At 47.8% G+C, this 22,078-nt stretch overlaps 1 protein-coding gene and 1 long non-coding RNA gene across 2 annotated transcripts in view; one reads left to right on the forward strand and one right to left on the reverse strand.

Moving 5' to 3' along the window:
* Col4a1 (collagen type IV alpha 1 chain) overlaps positions 1-22,078 on the forward strand; it is a 110,886-nt gene that overhangs the window by 59,031 nt on the left and 29,777 nt on the right. Inside the window, exons 3-24 of the mRNA NM_001135009.1 lie at positions 4,759-4,848; positions 4,940-4,984; positions 5,675-5,719; positions 5,809-5,871; positions 6,291-6,344; positions 6,472-6,498; positions 7,019-7,102; positions 7,187-7,249; positions 8,720-8,755; positions 9,409-9,450; positions 10,453-10,539; positions 11,936-11,962; positions 12,100-12,150; positions 12,797-12,841; positions 12,925-12,978; positions 14,289-14,330; positions 15,693-15,777; positions 16,114-16,149; positions 16,907-17,071; positions 18,201-18,296; positions 19,821-19,904; positions 20,348-20,418. Of these exons, the coding sequence (NP_001128481.1) occupies positions 4,759-4,848; positions 4,940-4,984; positions 5,675-5,719; positions 5,809-5,871; positions 6,291-6,344; positions 6,472-6,498; positions 7,019-7,102; positions 7,187-7,249; positions 8,720-8,755; positions 9,409-9,450; positions 10,453-10,539; positions 11,936-11,962; positions 12,100-12,150; positions 12,797-12,841; positions 12,925-12,978; positions 14,289-14,330; positions 15,693-15,777; positions 16,114-16,149; positions 16,907-17,071; positions 18,201-18,296; positions 19,821-19,904; positions 20,348-20,418 (1,392 nt within the window). The remainder of the gene's footprint in view (positions 1-4,758; positions 4,849-4,939; positions 4,985-5,674; positions 5,720-5,808; positions 5,872-6,290; positions 6,345-6,471; positions 6,499-7,018; positions 7,103-7,186; positions 7,250-8,719; positions 8,756-9,408; positions 9,451-10,452; positions 10,540-11,935; positions 11,963-12,099; positions 12,151-12,796; positions 12,842-12,924; positions 12,979-14,288; positions 14,331-15,692; positions 15,778-16,113; positions 16,150-16,906; positions 17,072-18,200; positions 18,297-19,820; positions 19,905-20,347; positions 20,419-22,078) is intronic.
* LOC134482537 (uncharacterized) lies at positions 6,501-7,520 on the reverse strand. Its single transcript, XR_010058773.1, has 2 exons — positions 6,987-7,520; positions 6,501-6,772 (listed from the first exon to the last, which is right to left on the reverse strand). It is a non-coding gene; the product is annotated as an uncharacterized LOC134482537 (long non-coding RNA).

Below are 22,078 nucleotides of genomic sequence, written 5' to 3' on the forward strand. Positions count from 1 at the left end.
CTTTCTTTCCACATTTTTACGGGATCTTTATGTGCTTGCTGTAGATAATATGGTAAGCAAACATTTTAAGTTCCTTCAGCATGAAACTCTATTTCAAGCCTAATTTGGAATGGCTGGTGTCAGCCCCGAGATCACTCTGCTGCCTGCCTCCCGTTGTCTTCATAAACAAGGGCATTTTGTTCTCCTTCCACACGTTCTGAGCTTCACTGGAGAACATAACCCTGATGGTTTCCTTGCTGTATACAGGTTTGTTTTTTATAGATACTGAACGAATTTTAGAAGTCCATATATAGTTAAAATGACTTTAGGGGCTAGAGATGATGAGCTTTTTAATTATTATTATTGATGCATACTTATTAGGCAAAGTGGGGTCATTTGACATCTACCTTTGGTGTGCCAGTCAGGTCAGATCAGGGTGACCAACATCTCTATCTCTTCAGTTATCTATTGTTTAGCGCTGAAAACCTACAGACTCCTCCTCCCTTCCTCCCTCCCTCCCTCCATCTCCCTCACCCTCTTCCTTCCTCCCTCCCTCTCCCTCCCTCTCCCTCCTCCCTCTCTCTTTCTCCTTCCCTCCCTCTCCCTCCCTCTCTTCCTCCCTCTCTCTTTCTCCCTCCCCCTCTTCCTCTCTCTCTTCCTCCCTCCCCCGTCCCTCTGTCCCTCCTTCCCTCTGTCTCTCTGTCTCTGTTTCCGTCTCTCTCATTGTCTCTGACTGACGTGATTTCTCATAAGAATGATGCCACAAAGTATCGACTTTTTGTGTGTAATATTTTACAAACTTCTCTTTCTGGCTCTCCATCCCTTCCTCCATTTCTGGGATCAGAATGCAGGGATCCACCTGCTAGGCAAATGGTCTGCTACTGAGCTATACCCTCAGGTCCTTGTCCTCATTGCTGCTCACCACTGTGGTGAGAAGCCATGGTTGTGGTGGTCAGTTGTGGCCACGCTCTCCTCAGTGCCTGTGGCACACTGTGGGAACTGGATGACAAGAAGGATCCTCCTCCCCCACTCTTCACTTGGCCTTGAGCTTAAGGGTGGTCATAGCTGGAACAGTGCCCACTGCAGCTGCCACATCTGGTGTGGAAACTCCTGGCACGGATGGCCTGTGCATTGCACAGCATGTCCGGCCTCTGCTCTTCTCTCTTCCTCAGCTGCTAGAAGCAGGATGGAGCCCTTTGGTTCCAGCACAGTGTGGGCCATGTGTTAACTCACTGTCCAGTTTCATGAGTGCTTGTCCCTTCTGTCCGTTCTGCTTCTGTTCTCATGGTAGTATTAGAGAGGGCACTGGGTAACCGATTATGAACGTGCAGTCTTTACTAGGAAACAAAATGGGAAAATTAAAAAAAAAGGGGGGGGGGACTAGCAGAAAGCTTGTGAAAGGAGGAGTCATTTCCCTCAGCCACTTGATTGCAAAACTCTTGGGAGATGTGATTGCTTAAGCCCTCTGTGGACGTTTGGGGAAGAATGTGTTCTTGTGGTGAAGGAGGGTCTGGGAATTCAGATTTCTCCTTTCTGTTCCCAGGAGTGTGAGGGGTCACCGGTGACGTGTGACCAGTCAGCTCAGGATGCGTTGAGCTTTCTGTACTGACGCCATGCTGTGGATTCGTTTAATATGCTACTGGGAACCAACTTGCTCTAGTGACCTAGATAAGGAAGGGACCTGGGGGTGGGCTGACTTCATTTCTAATTCTGGTTCAGAGCTGAGTCAGTGAAAATCTGGTAGGAATCAGGTCATCTGGCTCCCGTCCCCGCCGCGTTCGTTCCATGATTAAAATGGGAAATAAAAAACCTTATCTCTGCTGGTCTTCTGAGATACTGCCAATATCAATTAAGTGCTAAAAATACCCACACAGACATGCTAGAAAGTTCTCCAGCGATGTTGCTCTCGAGCACCCTCCCCAGCTCAGGTTGGGTTATTTGATGATTTGCAATTCAATTTTTATTTTATTTTATTTTTTTTAAAATTATTTTCGGGTGGCCATCTGTTCAGAGTTCGGTTATAGTCTATTTTGAGTGGCCCTTTTTCTACATCTGAAAACCCTCCCTGACAGCGCTTTTGCTGTAAGCAGTTCCCGCAGTTCCACATTACCACCACCGTGATAGGCCAAGGGTGAATGTGTCTATTTCACTCTGCACTACGACAAGACTTGGTGGGGATCTCCTTCCTCAGGGCTCACTGGGCATCTGGGAGAAAGACCCAGCGTCCACGTCAAACTTCACGAGGGCCAAGAGTGTGAATGAATTCGCTCCCCCAAGTAGGTTTCATTGCTGTTGCCTCAGGGGTGTAGGAGTTTACCATGTCCACTCTCCTTTTGAGGTTTGGAACATTGCTCCTTGCATATTCACATGCAATATTTAGACTCTGACTGAAGCACCAATGAAAAAGACCCAGGAAAGCCAGGATTGGTGAGGCCCTGCAGCAGCTGAACCGTCTGGAGGGAGGCATGGCTTTGGAAGTGCTTCCGTTTTGGTGGTGTGATGGTGGAGACCTTTGAAGCAACTCGTGGCACGTGAAATGCTACTTGAGGGGTGGGGAGTGGTAAATAGGATCCTAACCAGGTCGTTTTCCTTTGACCAGTGGAGCGTAGAGAAAACCCTGGAGTCTTAAGCAATCCTGACGGCCTGCTCCAAAGCATCTCATGCTTTGAAGTGAGCTGTAGCATGTTCCCTACACAGTAAAGGTGAAATGCGTGTGCGCGCGTGTGTGTGTGTGTGTGTGTGTGTGTGTATGTATATGCGTGTGTATGTGTGCATGTGCATGCGTGTGTGAGTGTGTATGTGTGCATATGCATGTGTGTGTATGTGTGGTGTGTGTGTATATATATGTGTGTGTATGTGTGTGTGCATGTGTGTGTGTGTGTGTGCGTGCATGTGCACATGTGTGTGTTGATAATTTAAATATGCCAGTTTCTAAAACGTCACTCCACCAGACCCTTAGCTCCCTTTTGCTGCCACAGGATACACAATATTTCTAGTTTCCAAGGTTGGCGTCTCCTTCCTGTGTGTCCCCACCTCACTGACATCTTTTTACTTTCTGTTCAATCTTGACCACATGGTCTGACATCCAGTCCCTGCTCCCCAGCCTTTCTCCAGCCCACATTGCCTAGCATTCTGATTCCTCTTGTCTCTGCCTGTATTCCTTTTGCATTCATCTTTGGGAGGTCGGCCTGAGGTCCAGAACAGCACATTCTCTCTCTCTCTCAGCTTTCTCTGCTCTTTGTTCTCTCCCAGTGTATTACAGCCCCCATCAAACATTTATACCATGAATTATATTTATTATTTTAAAAATCATGTTTCTTGTTTCTTTTCTGATTTGGGGCAGAGGCCACCAGTACACTTTGATCTTTTCTTTGAGAAAAAAAAATTACTGTTGAAAAGGAGAATGGTACAAGCTCACTATTAACTAGTGATCATTTGTGTGCTGAGATCAGAGCTGTGACTCTGCTTGTCAGTACTCCCAGGGTCTAAAAAGAGAGACACCGATGGGCTGCTCAGAATGTCATCTGTTGGGAACAAAAAGGTGCCAGTGACTGGGTAAAATTATAATCAACTCAATGACATAAAACAAGTAAATTTTTTATTTTATAGACTTTATGTATTATATAGCTCCTAGTATATACAAGCCATGGGTCAGGCGATAAACATTAGGAACCCAATGTGGGACACCTGGAGAAGGCTTCGTTCTCCATTCTCAGACACCCATTGTGTGCTCTTACAGTGCTGGGCGGGACTTAGAAAGCTTTATGTTTCCTTTGGCAGAACAGACAATAGGATGAGCAGATGGATGGGTTGGTAGATAAACGAATGCATGCATGGGATGGTGGATGGCATGTTGGATGTATGTGTAGATGGATGAGTAGATGGGCATGTGGGTGTGTGAATGGATAGATATAGGAGGGGAGATAGGTGGATGCGTGTGTGGCCAGGTGGGTGTGTGTAGGGCCAGGTGGGTGGGTGTGTGGCCAGGTGGGTAGGTGTGTGGCCAGGTGGGTGGGTATGTGGCCAGGTGGGTAGGTGTGTGGCCAGGTGGGTAGGTGTGTGGCCAGGTGGGTGGGTGTGTGGCCAGGTGGGTAGGTGTGTGGCCAGGTGGGTGGGTGTGTGGCCAGGTGGGTGGGTGTGTGGCCAGGTGGGTAGGTGTGTGGCCAGGTGGGTAGGTGTGTGGCCAGGTGGGTGTTTGGTGGATGTGCAGACAGGTGGATAGGTGAGTGGGTTTGTGGCCAGTCGAGTGTGTGTGTACCCAGGTGGGTGGATGTGTGGACAGATGGGTGGGTGGATGGGTACATGGATGGATGGATAGATGGGTGGACGGATGGATTGGTAGGTAGGTGAGAAGTGAGGAATTGTACCACATGACTCCTGAAAGCTGGTCACTTAAGGAATCCAGGGCTGGAAGCCTGAGAACCTGTGACTGCTGGCAAAAATCTGTGAGTCTGAAGATCAGGGATCTGAACTTGTGATGTAAGGACCAAAGATCAGTATCAGCCTGGAAGGCAGCTAGACTTGCCCTCTGCTTTGTTATGGTTCTGTTAGCACTTCCGCCGTCTGACGTTCCAGCCTATGTCACTCAGAGGCAGGTCTCCCTCAGCCTGCCCACCGATGGAGAGGCTGTCCTTGGCACAACACGTTGCAGCAGGCACACCCAGGAGTCATGCTCTGCTAGAGTTTTGGACTCTCTTCTTGGTCAAGTTAACACCCCAAACCGCCTGTCACAGCTGATCCTTTTCCTCACCCTTGACTGACCTGTGTGCTGTCCTGCAGGGAGAGAGAGGCTTTCCAGGGTTACAAGGTGTCATTGGATTTCCTGGGATGCAAGGACCTGAGGGGCCACATGGACCACCAGGACAAAAGGTAAGTTTGGCGGGAATGCAGGGAGGGTGCATTGCAGATGGCGCCTGTCTTGTGACAGTGACCTGCTCACCGCATCTCTGTTCTGTTATAGGGTGATGCTGGAGAACCTGGACTTCCTGGAACGAAAGGGACACGAGTAAGTACAGGGTCTAGTGACCCTGATGGAGGACTAAGGCATCCAGAGTGGGTGGGGTGTAGCCTTCACCCTAGGGCTGTGGGGTGCAGCCTTTACCCCCCGAGACTGTCTCCGTTCTTTCCTCTGTGCCTTCCCTCTGCCTCTCCTCACTGCCGTGAGCCATCAGTCCTCTAACCTGTGGGCTGGTGCTGTACGCAGGCAGAGCTCTTGCTGTTGAGTTTGCTTACTCCCTTTTACTCGTTTTGAACGGTCCCTTAAAAGTACCATCGACAGTGAGGAGACATTTTCAGAGCCAAGCTCTTTCCTCTCTGCTTCATCCTTTCTAGAAAGCCCAAAGATGCTCACGGAGGCTTATCAAATACAGAAACATACAACACTGTCTTGCAGTGTTAAGGGGCGGGGCACTGGTGTCAATGGAGACTCCTTGGCATTCCACATGGGCTCATGGGGCAGAGAGAAACATTATCATCACTCTCTGGATATAGTTGACCATACTTGACTGTTTAGGAATTAGAAGGGACTCTCACGACAAATACTTCTGAGTTTATCCTACTGAGCTGAGTCTCAGTGCTTCCTTCCCAGAATGCTCTCTGCTCAGCGCTGGTGTTCTGAGCTCCTTGAACTGCGAGGATGGAGAGAGACATAAGGTTCCCTGTAGTAGGCTGAAAGGCTTTTGTTCTGTCTTTGCAGGGACCCCCTGGAGCAGCTGGCTACCCTGGGAATCCCGGACTTCCTGTATGTATACAAAATTGTATCAATTCATGAAGTGTCTTACCACCTGATGAGTTCCTGTTTTGCTGACTTCTTCATTTGATTGATTGCAGGGTATTCCTGGCCAGGATGGTCCTCCAGGTCCCCCAGGTATCCCAGGATGCAATGGTACAAAGGTAAACTTAGACTCTCCCCTCCCTTGGGCATGTGCTTCTAGCTTTACACAGGACCAGTCACGGGGACATTCCTTATCTGGAAGCCTGCTTTCTTTGACAGGGAAAATGCAGCTTTTCACATTAAATATGTGGGAAAGATAACAGTTCCTTTCTACTTGTATGCTTTAGCCTAAAGTTGTTCTTTTAGAGATATTTTTTACCTGGAATTAATTACCAAATAGAACCTGCCACTCCGAGTCCTTATCTCTGTGAATCTTGCTGGGGAGTGAGGTGCTCCCTCAGTGAAGTGGCATTTAGGGTCTTGCTTATGACAGACCACACATGCTGACACCACTACAGTTTCTCTGGTGGGTGGGGACAATGATGGGCGGTGAAGTGTTGGGGTGCATTTGTGTGTGACATTTTTCCATCTTTCCCAGGGAGAGAGAGGGCCACTCGGTCCTCCTGGCTTGCCTGGATTCAGCGGGAATCCTGTGAGTATAAGATCATTTAAATCAGATTTTCTCTGTCTATCCCCCTCTCACTGTTTTGGGGGCTCATACATTACTACTGTTGATATTTTTGGAGAAGCGAAACTTACAGCTAAATTTCTTTTTCTAGGGACCACCGGGGTTACCAGGAATGAAGGTATGTTTAAATAAATTTAATTTTGGTTTAATCCCCTTGGGTTCCTCATAAGAAATCGGTTGAAAACACCAGAAACAAATGTCCTAAACTTGGTTCTGTGAAAGGCTGTGTAAATCACAGAGACACCTAGGTTTCAGAGCCTTGTGTGTATATCTCCCATCACACCATGAGCCATGTGAGGTATTCAGGGTGTGATTCTGCCACAGACCGCTGAGGTAGTTCATTGGCCAGTCAGCCTTGGTGAGCTCTGGGCCAGTGGAAGAAATAAGAAGAGCTGAAAGAACAAACAAACAAACAAACAAACAAACAAACAAACAAACAAACAAAATCCAAACTGGATGGTGCTTGAGGATCAACCTCCAAAACTGCCCTGTGTCCCCACCCCTCAACCTCCCATTCTAAGTCCCAGCTTGAGGCCAGTCGAGCCCCCCCTCCCCCCGCCCCCGCCATTGAGCGGGTTTCAATTTTGTATACACATCTATTCTTACTTTGCATCTTCTCTCCTTCTTGTGTCCCCTAGGGAGATCCCGGTGAAATTCTCGGCCATGTTCCTGGGACCCTGCTGAAAGGAGAGAGAGGATTTCCTGGTATCCCTGGGGCGCCGGTAAGCGCCTTGCTGCTTCTTCCCTGGAGTCACTCCCTGGGGGGCCTGCAGTAGGTAATCCTTTCTCTTCTCATCCAATCACAGGGCTCACCAGGGTTGCCAGGACTCCAGGGACCTGTCGGTCCTCCGGGATTTACTGGACCACCGGTGAGTTCCGAGGATAGTCACGTGGAACAAATTGAAGCTGACTGAGACTCTTGCCCCTTGTGGCTGACAATTCCCAGAGCTGTGGGAAAAAGATGCTTTATATGGTGGACCCTCAAGACATCCTGGGACAGACCACGTGTGTGTGTGTGTGTGTGTGTGTGTGTGTGTGTGTGTGTGTGTGTGTGTGTGTGTGTCAAGGCAGGAGGAAGCTGGACTGAGGGTCACCAGGGTGGCCCCTGCCGTTTGTGAGGAAGAGAGCTGCTTCAGAGGCAAAGCCTCATCACAATTTAAGGGTCCGTTAGGAGCCAGGCACAGACCTGGGGAAGACGCTGAGATGGACTGGGCGCCTGCAGGTGGCGCTAGAGAGGAAGGCTGCCCCGGACTCTGTATGACTGACATTCTTAGCAGAAGGAGAGACACTTCTCACTCCCTCATTTTGACAGCAGTGAAAAGACTTATTTACTAAGAATCAAGCGTGCAAGGAGAGGGGAGAGGCGACTGAGCTCGTGGCCTGCACACAGCCTGCCTAAGCATCTTCTCAGTGAGCTTCAGGCTTATTCCTTAAATTCAGTCTTTTTCTATTGTTTTTCTCCACATATGGGAACAGAATCCACTCACCTTCCGATGGATCAATAGGCTTTTCTTTTTTTCCTTTCTTTTTTTTATTTCAGAATGGCTGTCTTTTTTTCTTTTGAAAAAGTGATTATGGGATCTGAGATTTTCTTGCAGATGTGGGGCTATCTTTTTGGTGTCAGCAAAATCTACTCTCCAAAAGAATCACTTTTTCGAGGTCTGAAGTGGACAATATTGTCCTCATGTGGGCAACTCCAGCTTGGAGCCTAGGCTGGTGCCTCCAGGTTACCGGTACCTAAGGGACAGGCCGCAGCCTTTGAGGGATTTCCGCCCCTTCTCGTAATTATCCTGATCCATAGAGGGCTGTTTTCAAAGCTTTATAGGTATGTGTCATACACATCATCCTTAATACATACATGTCCACAGCACAGAGGACTGTGTGTGTCAGACTTCCTTAGGACACAAATCTTCAAGGCTACAGTTCGCAAGGAGGAAAGATTCATCCTGGCTCACAGTTTCAGGGAGTTGAGTCACATGACCCTAGGATCTGTAGTTTCAGAGCCTGTGGGGAGGTAGAACACTGTGGTGGGGAGCATGAGGTATAGTTGAGGCATACAGAGGAAGAGGGGGAGTTTGGGGGGACAAGATGCCTCCTTCAAAGGAACAACTCTAGCGCCTCATCCTCCAAACCCTCCCCTCCCCGACCACAAGAATGGTTAGACACCCTGGTGATGCAGTCACTTCCTAATAGCACCACCAGCTGGGGAACCAAACCTTCTACAAACCCCGTGTGCATTTGTGCGTGCATGTGTGCGTGCGTGTAGGCGTAGGAATGATCTTCCAGATCACATCTGGCTGGTTTTGAATATCATTTAATTAAAATGCTGTCTCTTACAGGGTCCTCCAGGCCCTCCTGGACCTCCTGGAGAAAAGGTAAAGATGCTTTTTTATTGGTTGCTCTCAGCTTTATTATAGGACTCTGGTGAGGTTCCACAATACCTTCTGAGTCCCATCCTTACCCATACATGGTACTACCTGTCCGTATTAAGTATCTATGTATTGTCTGCCTGTCTCTCTGTATTGACTGTCATCTGCCAGTCATTTTTTTCTATTATCTGTCATCCACCTACTATTGTTCTCATCGATATCATGGTAATGGTGATCTCACCAGCATCACCACCACCACCTTCACCTTCATCATCATCATGATCATGGTGACATCACCATCCTCACCATCACCACCACCACCACCACCACCACCACCACCACCACCACCACTATCATCATATTTGAGACCCTCCATTTTCATCTACTCATGCCTTAGTTATTACTTAGGACTCATGAATCAGTCCCTTACTTTTCTGATCCCATAGTTTAAACCCTTACAGTAATGAATTCTTTGTTATAATATTTGCAAAAAGTCTTTGCACAGTCATTGCATCCAGCATGGCTTTTCTCTCAAAGCCCATGATGCTTGCTGGACAAAACTGTTGCCTGAAGCCAAATCTCTTGTCCCATCTGAGTGGTTTTAGGATGGCTGACCAATGTGACAGCCTTCGTAACAAAGAGTAATTTGTAACCAACAGGGGCAGATGGGATCCAGCTTCCAAGGACCAAAAGGCGACAAGGTGAGTGAGAAGCCGTTGTTCTTCCTCTGTGAGCTTTGAGTTTGGTGGCGACACAGCAGCTGAACCTCTAGGACTGTAGAGGTTGTTCTACTGGGTGGCACCATTGGCCTCACTTTTTGGCCATCAGTTCCCTTATCTGAACACAGAGCTCAAGCAACACATTCATCAGATCACAAATTCGCTTCAAAAGAATGAAATTTAGATTGGCGTCCTAGTTGCACAATCATCATGGCAACCATCACGACAGCCATTGCGAGGAAGTATGATGTAGGTGGCAATTGGTTCTTTCTTGGGGACCTGGAGGCACGAAGGATGTGTGTGCCTTGGCAGCAGCAGGGGTAGGGTGGTGAAGACTGAACAAACATCTTTTTCTTGGCAAGAAGGCCAAGCAGTGAACACCTGGTCCCTGCTGTCCTCCCTAGTAGTGTCCTTGGGTAAGATAAGACGAAGGGGTACTATCACAATGGCTTCCTGTCTTGGGTTGTGCAAGTTGTTGTAAGCAGCTGCTACTAGTGGGTACCAGATATGGTGGGTTTGGACAAAGCCTGGACTCTGCATTTTACTGTTGGAGTCTTTGGCCCTCACTCACGTTTGGCCGCCTTTCCCTCTAACTCCAAATGTGCCCAGCTGTTAGGCTGTTTGAGTAAGAGACGCCTGGCGATTCTATGATTTTTTTTGGCTCACCCTAAAATAGCCCCTTTCCTGCCAAGCTCCTATCAGCTGTTAAATGTTCTCACTAACACAGTGGTGCTGCTGCGTGCAGGTGTGTGCACAGGTGGGACCTGCAGCTGTGTAGCTTCTGAGCCTGGGAAGCACACTTCTCTGGTTGTAGACAACGCCCCCCTACCTCACTCTCACACCTGGTCCATTTTCCTGCAGAAGCCTAGGGTTTTGCTGTGGGAAAATAATGTGCTAGCATTTAACCTCCAGCTTTCCTATCCTACCTCAGGTTTTGTTCTATTTTTTTCCATACCTAATCAACCTCCACGTTTTACATGACAGGGAGAACAAGGGGTCAGTGGTCCCCCGGGAGTACCTGGACAGGCACAAGTTAAGGAAAAAGGAGACTTTGCCCCAACAGGAGAAAAGGTATGGCTGGGCTCTGTTTGCCAGATGTCTGCTTTCTAAGTGTGGACAAATTCAGAGGGACAATGAGAAGCTGGATTGAAATACAGATTCTCCAGTCATAATCAATCTTGCCCTGGGAAGTGGGTTTATAGATGTCCTTTGAGAGCAGTAATGGTTGCTCTGGGTTGGCTTGAGGTGTGACTATTCTGTCCTGATTCACCTGGCACTCTGGGGAAGCTGTATGGATAGAAGGGGTCCAGCTTACATGTCAAAGGAGGCCATGGCCCATTCTTTCCCCAAGGCCATGTAGACTGAAGCCCAAACTGTACTGGGAAGAGATTATTGGAGTTCTGTTTGCATCTTTTGTAACATGAGTGAAAAAAACTTTTCTTTTCTTTCTTTCTTCCTTTCTTTCTTTCTTCCTTCCTTCCTTTCTTTTTTTTTTGTTATTATGTATGTGTCTCTACACAAGTTTGTGCATGTGTGTACAGGTGCTAACAGAGGCCAGAAGTGTTGACCCTCCCGGAGCTAGAGTTGTTAAAGGTGGCTGTGAGCAGCCTAGTGTGGTTCTGGGAACTAAACTCAGGTCTTTTGCAAGAGCATTATGTACTCTTAATGGCTGAAACCTCTTTGCAGCCTGGATTTAAAAAAAAAAGGTGTTCAATGTAACATCTGAAAAACTGATCTAGGCGTGGTAGTGTACCCTTGTAATCCTGACATGCCATGCTGAATGCTGAAGCAGGAGGATTGCCACAAGTTCTGGGTTACATACCACAGTTTCATAAAAAGATCCTGTCTCAGAAAAAAAAAAACAAAGAGAGAAAGGAAGGAAAGAAAAAGAAAACAAAAGCAACAAAGTGTGTTGTGGCCATTAGGTGGATGATGTAGCTATTAGATGGATGATTTAACCATTAGGTGGATGATGTAACCATTAGGTGGGTGATGTAGCCATTGGGTGGGTGATGTAGCCATTGGGTGGGTGATGTAGCCATTGGGTGGGTGATGTAGCCATTGGGTGGGTGATGTAGCCATTGGGTGGGTGATGTAGCCATTGGGTGGGTGATGTAGCCATTGGGTGGGTGATGTAACCATAAGGTGGGTGATATAGCCATTAGGTGGGTGATGTAGCCATTAGGTGGGTGATGTAGCCATTGGGTGGGTGATGTAGCCATTAGGTGGGTGATGTAGCCATTGGGTGGGTGATATAGCCATTGGGTGGGTGATGTAGCCATTGGGTGGGTGATATAGCCATTGGGTGGGTGATGTAACCATAAGGTGGGTGATATAGCCATTAGGTGGGTGATGTAGCCATTAGGTGGGTGATGTAGCCATTAGGTTGGTGATGTAGCCATTAGGTGGGTGATGTAGCCATTTGATGGTACTGATCAGTCTCTCCCCAACCCCTTGATTGTTCCAGGGTCAGAAAGGTGAACCTGGATTCCAGGTGAGCACTCTGGTCCTCTTTGCCATTATTATTTTTATGTTATGGTATTGGTGTTTCCTACCAAAGCAAGGATGTCTCTGGCTTTATGCTGTATTTGCATATATTGAGTCTAACTCCTTCTCCTCTTGTCTCTTAAGGGAACACCAGGATATGGAGAGAAAGGTGAACCTGGCAAGCCAGGACCTCGGGTAAGTGCTTCCTAGATCTACCCACTCCTTACCGGGAAACACTCCTCTCCAATCCCCACTCTCACAGCAATGAGCAGAAGGACAGATGCATCTATAGCATTTTCTAATTTCTTCCTTGGACCCCACTGAGTCTGCTAAGGAGGAGCTTTTGGAAGGGCTATCCCCTGTGCTGTCCCCTGGGACACCTATTTTCTTGTGGGGTTAGCGCAGGTGTTTAGCTGTTTTGTTGCTCTTCTTGACACCAGACTTGAGCCCCTACCTGCTCCCATGCCAGGCTTGTGTGTGGCTGGGACCCCAATGGGCAGGTTCACGTGCTTCTCCCTGTCTGGACAGCAGCAGTGGGATATCTGCCTAGCTGCCAGTTGTTGGGAGTATCTGGTGATTCCCGAAGTCACGAGTGGAAAGACGAGGCCATGCATATCAACCTCTGCTCACTGCCAATGACAAAATAATCTAAGACATTGACCTCTGTAGCCCTGTGGACTCTGCTCTTCAGAAACTGGGCCATCTTCCTCCCTGGTGACCTAGCAACTCCCCTGGCCCTCTTCTCTGCCTGTCTTGTTCCTCACCAGGGTGAGACGTAAACAGAGCTGTGGTGAGGCCATAGTTATTTGCGAACTCTCATGTCTGCCTCTTTATCGTACAGGGAAAACCTGGAAAAGATGGTGAAAAAGGAGAAAAGGGGAGCCCGGTGAGTCTCTTCCCCCTGCAGTTTCTGAGTGGACCATGGCCACTGTCCCCTCCATGACCATCCTGTACTTTTCTTGCTTTTAGGGCTTTCCTGGTGAATCCGGATACCCAGGTCTTCCAGGCCGGCAGGGCCCTCAGGTACGTAGTGGCGTTTTGAGGTTTTTCCTTTAATGGTTTGTTCATCCGAGGAGCTTGCTCACTTATTTTCTAGAATAAATAACCAAAGGGGGGAAATGTTTCTTCTCAGTATGGACTCAACGGTTTACTGACATTCCCGTAGTTGGTGAATTGAAAGAAAACTATCACATGACACACCTGGTCAAGCGTCTGTCTTATTTATTTATTTTGGTAGAGATTATTTTTTCCTGATTATAAAGTAAGAGAAAATGCAGAAGTATAAGAAAAGAATGAATAGCCAAATTTTCTGCCTCCTGCTGTTCCTCCGTAAACACATGCATGTGCCTTTGACAAAATGGGTTTGAAGGCCACGTCTTGCCTTCTATTTTTTTTCTTCAATTAAGAAAAATTGCATTGACTGATTGGTGCCACACGTGGAGGTCTGAGGCTAGCTGGTGAGAGCCCTTTCTCTCCTTCCATCATGTGGGTCCCTGGAGTGAACTCAGGATGTCAGGCTTGGTGTGAAGCACTTTTGCCTACTGAACCACATGTTGCTTTTTTTAAAAAAAGATTTATTTGTTTATTTATTTATTATACTGTACACTGTAGCTGTCTTCAGACACACCAGAAGAGGGTATCAGATCCCATCACAGATGGTTGTGAGCCACCATGTGGTTGCTGGGATTTGAACTCAGGACCTCTGGAAGAGCAGTCAGTGCTCTTAACCACTGAGCCACCTCTCCAGCCCCACATCTTGCCTTTTAAGATTAATAATGCTTTGTAAATAAAACAAGGAGGCTCTGAGCTATACAGGCATTCATCAATTGTTATACGGAGACATTTCTAACATCCATGCTTTCTGCCGACCCAGTTCTAGATAATTTTAAAGTTTCTTGAAGCTGACATTGGAGTTCGCATTGGGGCTTTCAGTGTAAATCCAGACACTTAAAAACTCCCAAGTAGATGCCTTAAGGAGTTAGAGCTAGAAACTGTGCTTCCTAGCAATTTAGAGAAGAGCACTCTGCTTCTGCAAGGCTCTCTAACGGTCCCTGGAGAAGGCTGCCACACAGGGCCAACCCTTGTCTCTCCGGGCTTCCATTTAGGTGGTATAGACATCTTTATTACCATGCTACCTTTGTGTGATGCAGATGAACCGTGTTCCTGTTTTTTGTGATGACCACAGAGTAGCCAAGCCATACCCCATCGTTGGGGTATAACGATGTGGGGATCGTGTAGAACCAACTTCTGTTTTACCAGAAAAATTCCTGGCCAGCTTTCTGCATGGTCATCTATGTGCTAAGGCTCCAAATAACTGTGCATGTTCCTTGCAGGGAGAGAAGGGTGAACCTGGACTTCCAGGCCCCCCTGGAACTGTAAGTACTAAGTGTGGTCGTGATGGGCTGTGGGTTCTGTAGGACACTCAGCAGCTGCCCCTTGGGTGACGCCCTCATCTGAAGTGGGTGCCTGCCAAACGAAGCAATTAATAACTTGCTCTGATTTTAACAATCAGACCTTTATCGTTTTTTACACATCGAACCTCTGGAAACAAAAATCTTTGCACACGGATAGCCTAGCAACCTATTTTGAAACCCGGGTTTTATTTTACTTTTTTCTAATCGTCTGTCAGGGAAAATTTAGTAAGAGGAGTGTCTCGACCGTGGTCTGTCTGACTGTTCTAGCAAAACATTTCTTTTCCAAATAACGTTCATGCCGTGTTCGTGCGCATTCAGATCCGCTCTTCTGTTCCAAGTTGTTCTTGAAAACAGTGGGCACTCCTGTCCTGTTTGCTCTGGGTGACATGGGTCTGGGTATGGGCCACTTGCTGTGTGGGGGAGAGCTTAGGGGGACAGAGCGATCATTCCAGAGGCTGCATTTCAGCCTCAGGACTACTTACCTCTGGATGGCTTGATGTGCCCAACACACCCAGTTCACCCCAGGGCAGGCAGATTCTCATCTCCCCTCAGTCCCACCAGCACACTCTTATTTAGCAAGTTTTAAACTTATTTATTTTTAATTGACAAATAGAATGTATAGTCATCTATCTATCTATCTATCTATCTATCTATCTATCTATCTATCTATCTATCTATCTATCTATGCATGTCATAGAATGGCCTGATAATCAAAGTTACTTAACGGCATTTTAAACAGCATTCCCTCGTTATCGGTACAGAGGAATACTGTGAAGATCGAGTGTCTAGGCTTGACTGTGCTCTTTTCCTTGCACTGTGGTCATTCAGGATCACGGTGAGCCAGGTCTCTGTCTCAGTGAGGTTGGCAGTACCTCCTTCCTGGTTTTTGTCCCCGTGATTTTTTAGGAAGTGTCCTTTTGGCTTTTAGAGACAGGAGATGCACAAAATATCTTCCAATAAAAGGAGAAAAATAGTGTGTGTCCCTGCCCTGCACATCAGAAGAGACGGAAGGGCGTTCCTCTTGTTGTCCCGTGAAGCAAGCCAGGCACTCTGTGGCTGGGCTGCATCTGCATGTTGTAGACTAGGCCTGAGGTGACTGAGTGAGACCATTGCTGCTGTTAGGGAAATCATATAAGGGAGGCTGAACTGCCTGGCAATTCAGCACCGAGCAGTGCTTGGTGTTTGGTATTCATTCTGTGGCTCTCTGGGCCTTTCCCCTGCTCCCCACACATCTTCACATCCATATTCCAAGAGGTGATGCAGTATACATGATGTGTGCTATCATGGTACTCCCATACCAGCCTGACCTGTGCTTTAACGCAGGTGGTAGGCACCAGGCCATTGGGAGAGAAAGGAGAGCGAGGCTACCCGGGATCCCCAGGGTTAAGAGGAGAGCCCGGTCCTAAAGGTAGGCTGCAGCTTGCTTCTTTCCCTCCCTCCTCCCCCTTGCCTCCCTCTCCTCCCCTTTGTCCCCCCCCCTCTCTCTTTGGAAGCCTGACTGGCAGTCAAGCTGTTCTTCCCAGCTCCCAACCTCACTGTCGTGAGGTGCCCAGGAACCCTTTTCCTCTGCGGCTTCCCGAGGATGGCATCTCTGCAAGGATACTGTGGGTTCTGCTCTGTCTTCCCAGCATAGATCATGGGTGCCTTCAAGTAGCCCTGGGCAGACTGTGGCAGAGAATCAGAAAGTGTCCAAACATGACATGACCTCACCTCACTTTGTCCAATTCTCTCTTCCCCTTTCAAGGTTACCCTGGATCGCCAGGCCAACCAGGCCCTCCAGGTGAGAGTCCTTATTTCTTGTAGAATATTGAGTGTTCTGCGTGGTTTCTAGCCCCATGTGTTTGTCACACACACTGGGTATGTTCATAAGACAGGCTGCAGGTTTCTACCTGCCTCGAGTTTATCTAAACCCAGTGTACCCTGGTGTGTGTCCGCTGTATACTTTATAGGCACACGTTCGCGTGCCATTCCCCAATGTTTAGGCATTTTTGCAGACAGCGGATCCTTGTTTCCCAGGGGACACTGACTTGCTTGCTGGGCTGGTCCTCTGGGTGAACATCTTGCCCTTGCTTGAGTCTTGGCTCTGCCAGAGTTCTTCCAGCTGTTGGGCTGTGCTTCTCTCCAAGACGGGCGGATAGCAAGGCATCCCTTTGCCTTCCTCCACCAGTCTGATTTGTACTTGGTCTGAGACCTCTAGAATCCTCCTGTCTTTTCTGGGATCTGCACATGGTTGTTCCTTCCCAGGACAGCAGGACTGGCTGTGTGTGGCTCTCCGTGCTGCTCTGCTCAGGGTTCCCACCACCAGTCTTCTGGGCTATATCAGGTTACCTTGTGTACCCCTTAGTACCTTAGCATACAGAATGATGTAAGTGGACTCTGCATTTTCAGACCGATATCACTTTGTGCCTGAGCCTTGCCAGGCTGTGTTATGCTTATCACGAGGAACCTAGTAGGCATTTTACCTTGGATAGAGTGTAGATTTTCCTAACAGCCATCCCACTTACCGCCTTCGAGATATTTACTGGACCTTCTTGCAGGTTTCGCTGTTCCAGGCCAGACTGGTGCTCCGGGCTTCCCAGGTGAAAGAGGAGAAAAAGGTGAAAGGGGATCTCCAGGTGTGTCTTTACCAGGACCAAGTGGAAGAGATGGAGCCCCAGGGCCTCCTGGCCCTCCTGGCCCCCCTGGGCAACCAGGCCACACGAGTAAGTGCTATGAATTTCCCATGAGATGCTAGGAGCCCAGGGCAGAGCTGGATGGGCACTGTGACCGCTGCTAGAAGCAGGGTTGTGTAAAGGCTTCATCCTCCCAGCACTGGTTATTTAGTAACCTTTTGCTTGAGTAGTTTTGCAAAGTTAGCTATGTTATAAAATGTAATCAGTAACAACCAAATAGGCTTAAAGGGAAAAGCGACACATTACCCAGCTCTAAGTCTCCCGGCATCTGAGGTTAAAGGTTAGTGGGTTGATTCCTTTAGCCTTGATTGACAGCTGAATGTCTTTTTGCTTTGTGTAGAGTGACTGTGCATAATGCTACTTAGGGTCCACATGGGGACAGATTACACTAGAGTATGCCATGGCATAATGCAGTCTACACGGAGAATCACATGGAGTTTTCTATATCAGCTTTCAAGGAAAGCTGAGCATGAAGCCTAAGCTTATGATTGGCTTCTTGTGAGGCCGGGATCTCATATCAATAATTTTAAGCATGTTCCAGAAGGCTTAAGTCAGTCAGGTCAGTGGAAGCATGTCAAAGCAGGGTGTTGGGTGCTTCTGGGTTAAAACCAGCAAGAGCTCTGAGGCTCATCACCACTGTGATCTTAAAGCTGGAGTAGCAGTGGGACCCCCTGTGTGGCTGCTCATAGAAGACTTACGAGTGTGGAGCTCTGGTGATGCTGATTCCAAGAACTCAAGCCCATCTTGATGAGTGGGAAGGAAGTTCCCAGGATAAGGCTGACAAGGAAGACAGATAAGGGCTAAAGAGGGTGATTGAGTCCAGATAGGCAGCTGGCTCCCTTGGGAAAGAATTAATATGAATTCCTGGGCAGAGAACCGATTGTATGTGGCTTTATGGAACTTCCTCCCCTTTTGACTTTTGAAATGTGGAAAACGAGGATGAGGTCCGGTCATCCCGGAGACATTCCCAGAACCGCCTGCTCTCCATGCCGCTTTTGTTTTGCAAGTTAAAATTCACAGGTTCATTTGGAGGCAAAGGGCAATTGAATTTCTAAAATGTTCAAATCAGCCTAATATATATTAGTTTTATAATCAAGGGTTAGATTAGGAGAGTAAGAATGCCTGGTTATGTCTTATGAGTTTTAAAAATTATTTTCAGACGGCATTGTGGAGTGTCAACCTGGACCACCTGGGGACCAGGGTCCTCCAGGAATTCCAGGACAGCCAGGTTTGACAGGCGAAGTTGGACAGAAAGGTAAGAGACTTTCATTTAACTTTTTAAAAGTGGTAGCTGTGTTTGTATGGATCAGTTTCCCCAATGACTGGCTTAGGTGCTATCAGACTATCAGACTCGGCTGGCCACAGGCATGCTCGCCATTGCTTTATCTGGAGGTCCTTCACAAGCACTCCCGAGAAGACGCATTTTGTAGTTCCGCTGTAGCTGTGATGGGGAGTGGAAGGGACTAAGCCATGACAGCTGGACGACTGTCCTTTACACATTCCCAAGATGAAGAATCTAGTCTTGTATTAAAGTCTCAAATGATACCACACGTTTTCTGTTCAAAGCTTGAGAGTTTCCTTCTCAAAGGACACGTGTCTTTCCTTTAAGCCAAACTAGGGATCTATACATGGAATATTGACAAGTTTTTAGTGTTTGTATATCAGGGCACACAACTCTTCTGTTGATGGATTGAGCAGCTTTACTCTGGGGTTTCTATTTCGTCTCCAACCTTGCAAGTGTTTGCTGCGATGTCAATGAAGGACACTGATTTATATCTTTAGCAATTGGACCCAGAGATGGGGGACTCTCACCTCCTGATCAGTGCGAGCACTGGCTTAGCACAGACTAAACAACGGCATTCTGATATTTATGTGCCCATTAACCTTGGGGCAGAACAAACTGGGACCCTCATAAAACCAGCCCCATGCTTGACTATTTCTGGCTTGGCCTATAAAGAATTTGGTGTTTTACAAGTCTGAATCTTGCATGGAAAGCAGTTTCAAAAGGTATCTCAAGGCAGCCATGTAACCTTCCTCCCCACGCAGTCACTACCTACTGAGACGAGTTATCCATTTTTTACAATGGACCCAGCATCTGGAGTTCTTTAGGCTAAAATCTTATCCATCCATCCATCCATCCATCCATCCATCCATCCATCCATCCATCCATCCATCCTTTGCATCCTAGGAGATGTATCTTATGAGCCTGTATCTGTCTGTGTGTGTCTCTCTGTGTGTGCATATGACTATATGTATATATGTTTATATATGGGTGCATATATGTGTATGCATGTGTATACACATGTGTATATGAATGTATGGGTATGTGTGTATGTTTGGGGACATATGTGTATGTATGTGTGTGCATGTGTATGTGAATGTATGGGTATATGTGTGTATGTGTATGCATATGTGTGTGCACATATTTGTATGTGTGTGTATGCAAGTATACATGTGATATATATGATATATACATATATACATATATATGCATGTGGTGTGGTATGTGATGTATATGCAATGTGCATGTGTATATATGTACATGTAGTATGCAGAAGTGTAGGTGTGTGTGTGTGTGTGTGTGTGTGTGTGTGTGTGTGGTGCATGGTGTAGTGTCATGTGTGAGGCAATGCTGGGGCCTGAACCTGGGGCCTGTGGGTTGGGACATCTTCAGGATTCTCTCCTGTCACCTACCTGAGTACCACAGAGGCTTCTGTTGGCACATCACACATTAAACATATATCAAACATATATTAAACACCCGTGTTTCTTCTTTCAGGTCAGAAAGGAGAGAGCTGCCTTGCCTGTGACACAGAAGGACTTCGAGGCCCCCCAGGGCCACAGGGGCCTCCAGGAGAGATTGGTAAGCTGTAGAACATGGGGATGAAACATGTTAGGGATGGCCTTGGCGTCAGATGCCAGTTCCTTCAAATGCTGCAGCATGAAAGTGAGGATGAAAGTCTGTTACCAGAGGGTGTCCACGTGGAGGGGGCGGCCATGGTCAGGCCCACCTGCCACAGTGGTATCATGTGCTTTTCTGATCACAGGAGAGTGGCATAGTGGTTCTCCTAGCTCATAGTCAGCTCAGAGAAAGTCATCAGGTTTGTCCCCAGACCATTGGGATTGTAGGTTGGGGGGCACTGTGGCTTCCTGTGCCAGTGACTTGTGTACACGATGTTGATTGCCCCTCTGAGCTGGATGTTCCTCAAACAAGAGTCCACTTCACAAAAAAGTTCTGATGGAGTTGAGTTCTGGGGCAAAAGGAAGGCTTGCCTTACAGCTGCTATTCTTCTATCTCTCTCTAAGGTTTCCCTGGACAGCCAGGGGCTAAAGGTGACCGAGGCCTGCCAGGCAGAGATGGTCTTGAAGGATTGCCGGTAAGTGCACCACGAAGAGGTCATACTCATGTTTGAAATCATCACAGTAATGGAGTCTCATCTGTGCTCCAGCCTGTTACAGGAGCTGGTCCAGTGACTGTGGGTACGCATGCCCCTTTTTATGTTCACACGGGACACCCAGAGAACAAGTGAGCCTTGGAACCACAGTTCATCCCTGCTCTCTTCTGGTGTCCAAGTCTACTGGGCAGCACAGAGGACTGCCCACGGGGTCTCAAGTTCAGATGGTACCACAGTGGCCATCATTCTCCGTGACCACTGGCCGTGGAGTCCCCTGTGTGGCCTTAAATCTTGCCAGGGATGAGTTCACCCTAATAGCTCCTGTGGAGGGAGGGAGGAGGGAAGGCTGGCATCCCATGTCACCAGCATGTATTCCGTAGATGGCTTTTCTTGACTGTAGATGAATCCACATAGGATTCATATGAAATCCCAATTTAGGGACCAACGCGAAAGCTTTCAGCTGCATGGAGTTCCAGCTGCTAAGCTTTGTTCTGAGAGAGGAAGGGAGCCACCTTTAATACTTGATTGCACACACTTGGTGTATTTGTGAGCTTTCCTTGACCCTCCCCTCCCCTCCCCTCTCCTCCCCTCCCCTCCCCTCCCCTCTCCTCCCCTCCCTTCCCCTCTCCTCTTGTCCCCTCTCCCAGCCTCTGTAAGCATTTCCTGCTTCTCTAATTCTTTTTAGCTCTTCCTTCTTCTTTGTTAGAAATCAGAAGTTAGATGTTTGACCTTACCCTTTTCCGAGGAACCTCTTTAAAATTCTTCATTGCTTTTGGATGTTGCTGGACGCATCTCTCGAGGAGGCCAGGCTAGAACTGACTCAGAGTAGGAGGGAGGCAGCCAGAAGGGTAGCTCCCTGCTTTTGAAGTCAGATCCCCGCTCTGCTGCAGACCGGCGCTGGTGCCTAGAGGGCTGGGTTAGAAGACACAATTGTTTAAAAACAGTTCTGAGCAGACAAGTTCAAATAGCGTTCCGTGGCGGGGATCAAAGGGAGAAGGAAGAACTTTGAACGAGGCAGAAAAGGGTCTTTCCATCTCTGCCCATTGCTTCATCCTTCATCGACCTGGCTTTCCTGGGACCCTTCTTGCCTCTGCTCTGGCTAGAACCCAGGCCGGATATTCAGCTCCTGAACCTGAGATCGGGGTTGTGAGTGGGGGAGCAAAAGAAAAGCAAAGAAGTGGGGGGGGGGCGGAGGGGACAGTTGGGGAGTCATCAGGACAAAGAGGAAAACAATAATCCACAGCACAAAGACCCCTTCAGTTCTCTGCTAGACTGAGGTGCCCATGTCTTCTGTGTGCTACAGGTCAGAAATGGTACACGGGGCCCCTGTCACACATGGGCGATCGCCATTTGTTTTTTCAAAGTTTAATTTTTGTATACATACATTTTGCTCTGAAGCAGTCTTCTCATCTCTTCCTTGGAGAGATTTGCATTGTAGGCACCCAGTGGTTTGCCATTCACTTCTTCCCGCAGGGCTTGACACAGTTTACAGAAAGAGGTTAACATAAATGGGTTACGGATTCTGCCAGGTCCTCAGTGAGGCTGCCGTACCTTTCTCATCCCAGGAGGCCAAGCAATTATAACTCTTCTTTATTCTGTCATTTCCTTCTTCCTGGAACTAAAAATCGTTTTGTGTGTCTAT

Source organism: Rattus norvegicus, chromosome 16 (genome assembly GCF_036323735.1).
Source record: "Rattus norvegicus strain BN/NHsdMcwi chromosome 16, GRCr8, whole genome shotgun sequence".
Taxonomy (NCBI): Eukaryota; Metazoa; Chordata; class Mammalia; order Rodentia; family Muridae; genus Rattus; species Rattus norvegicus.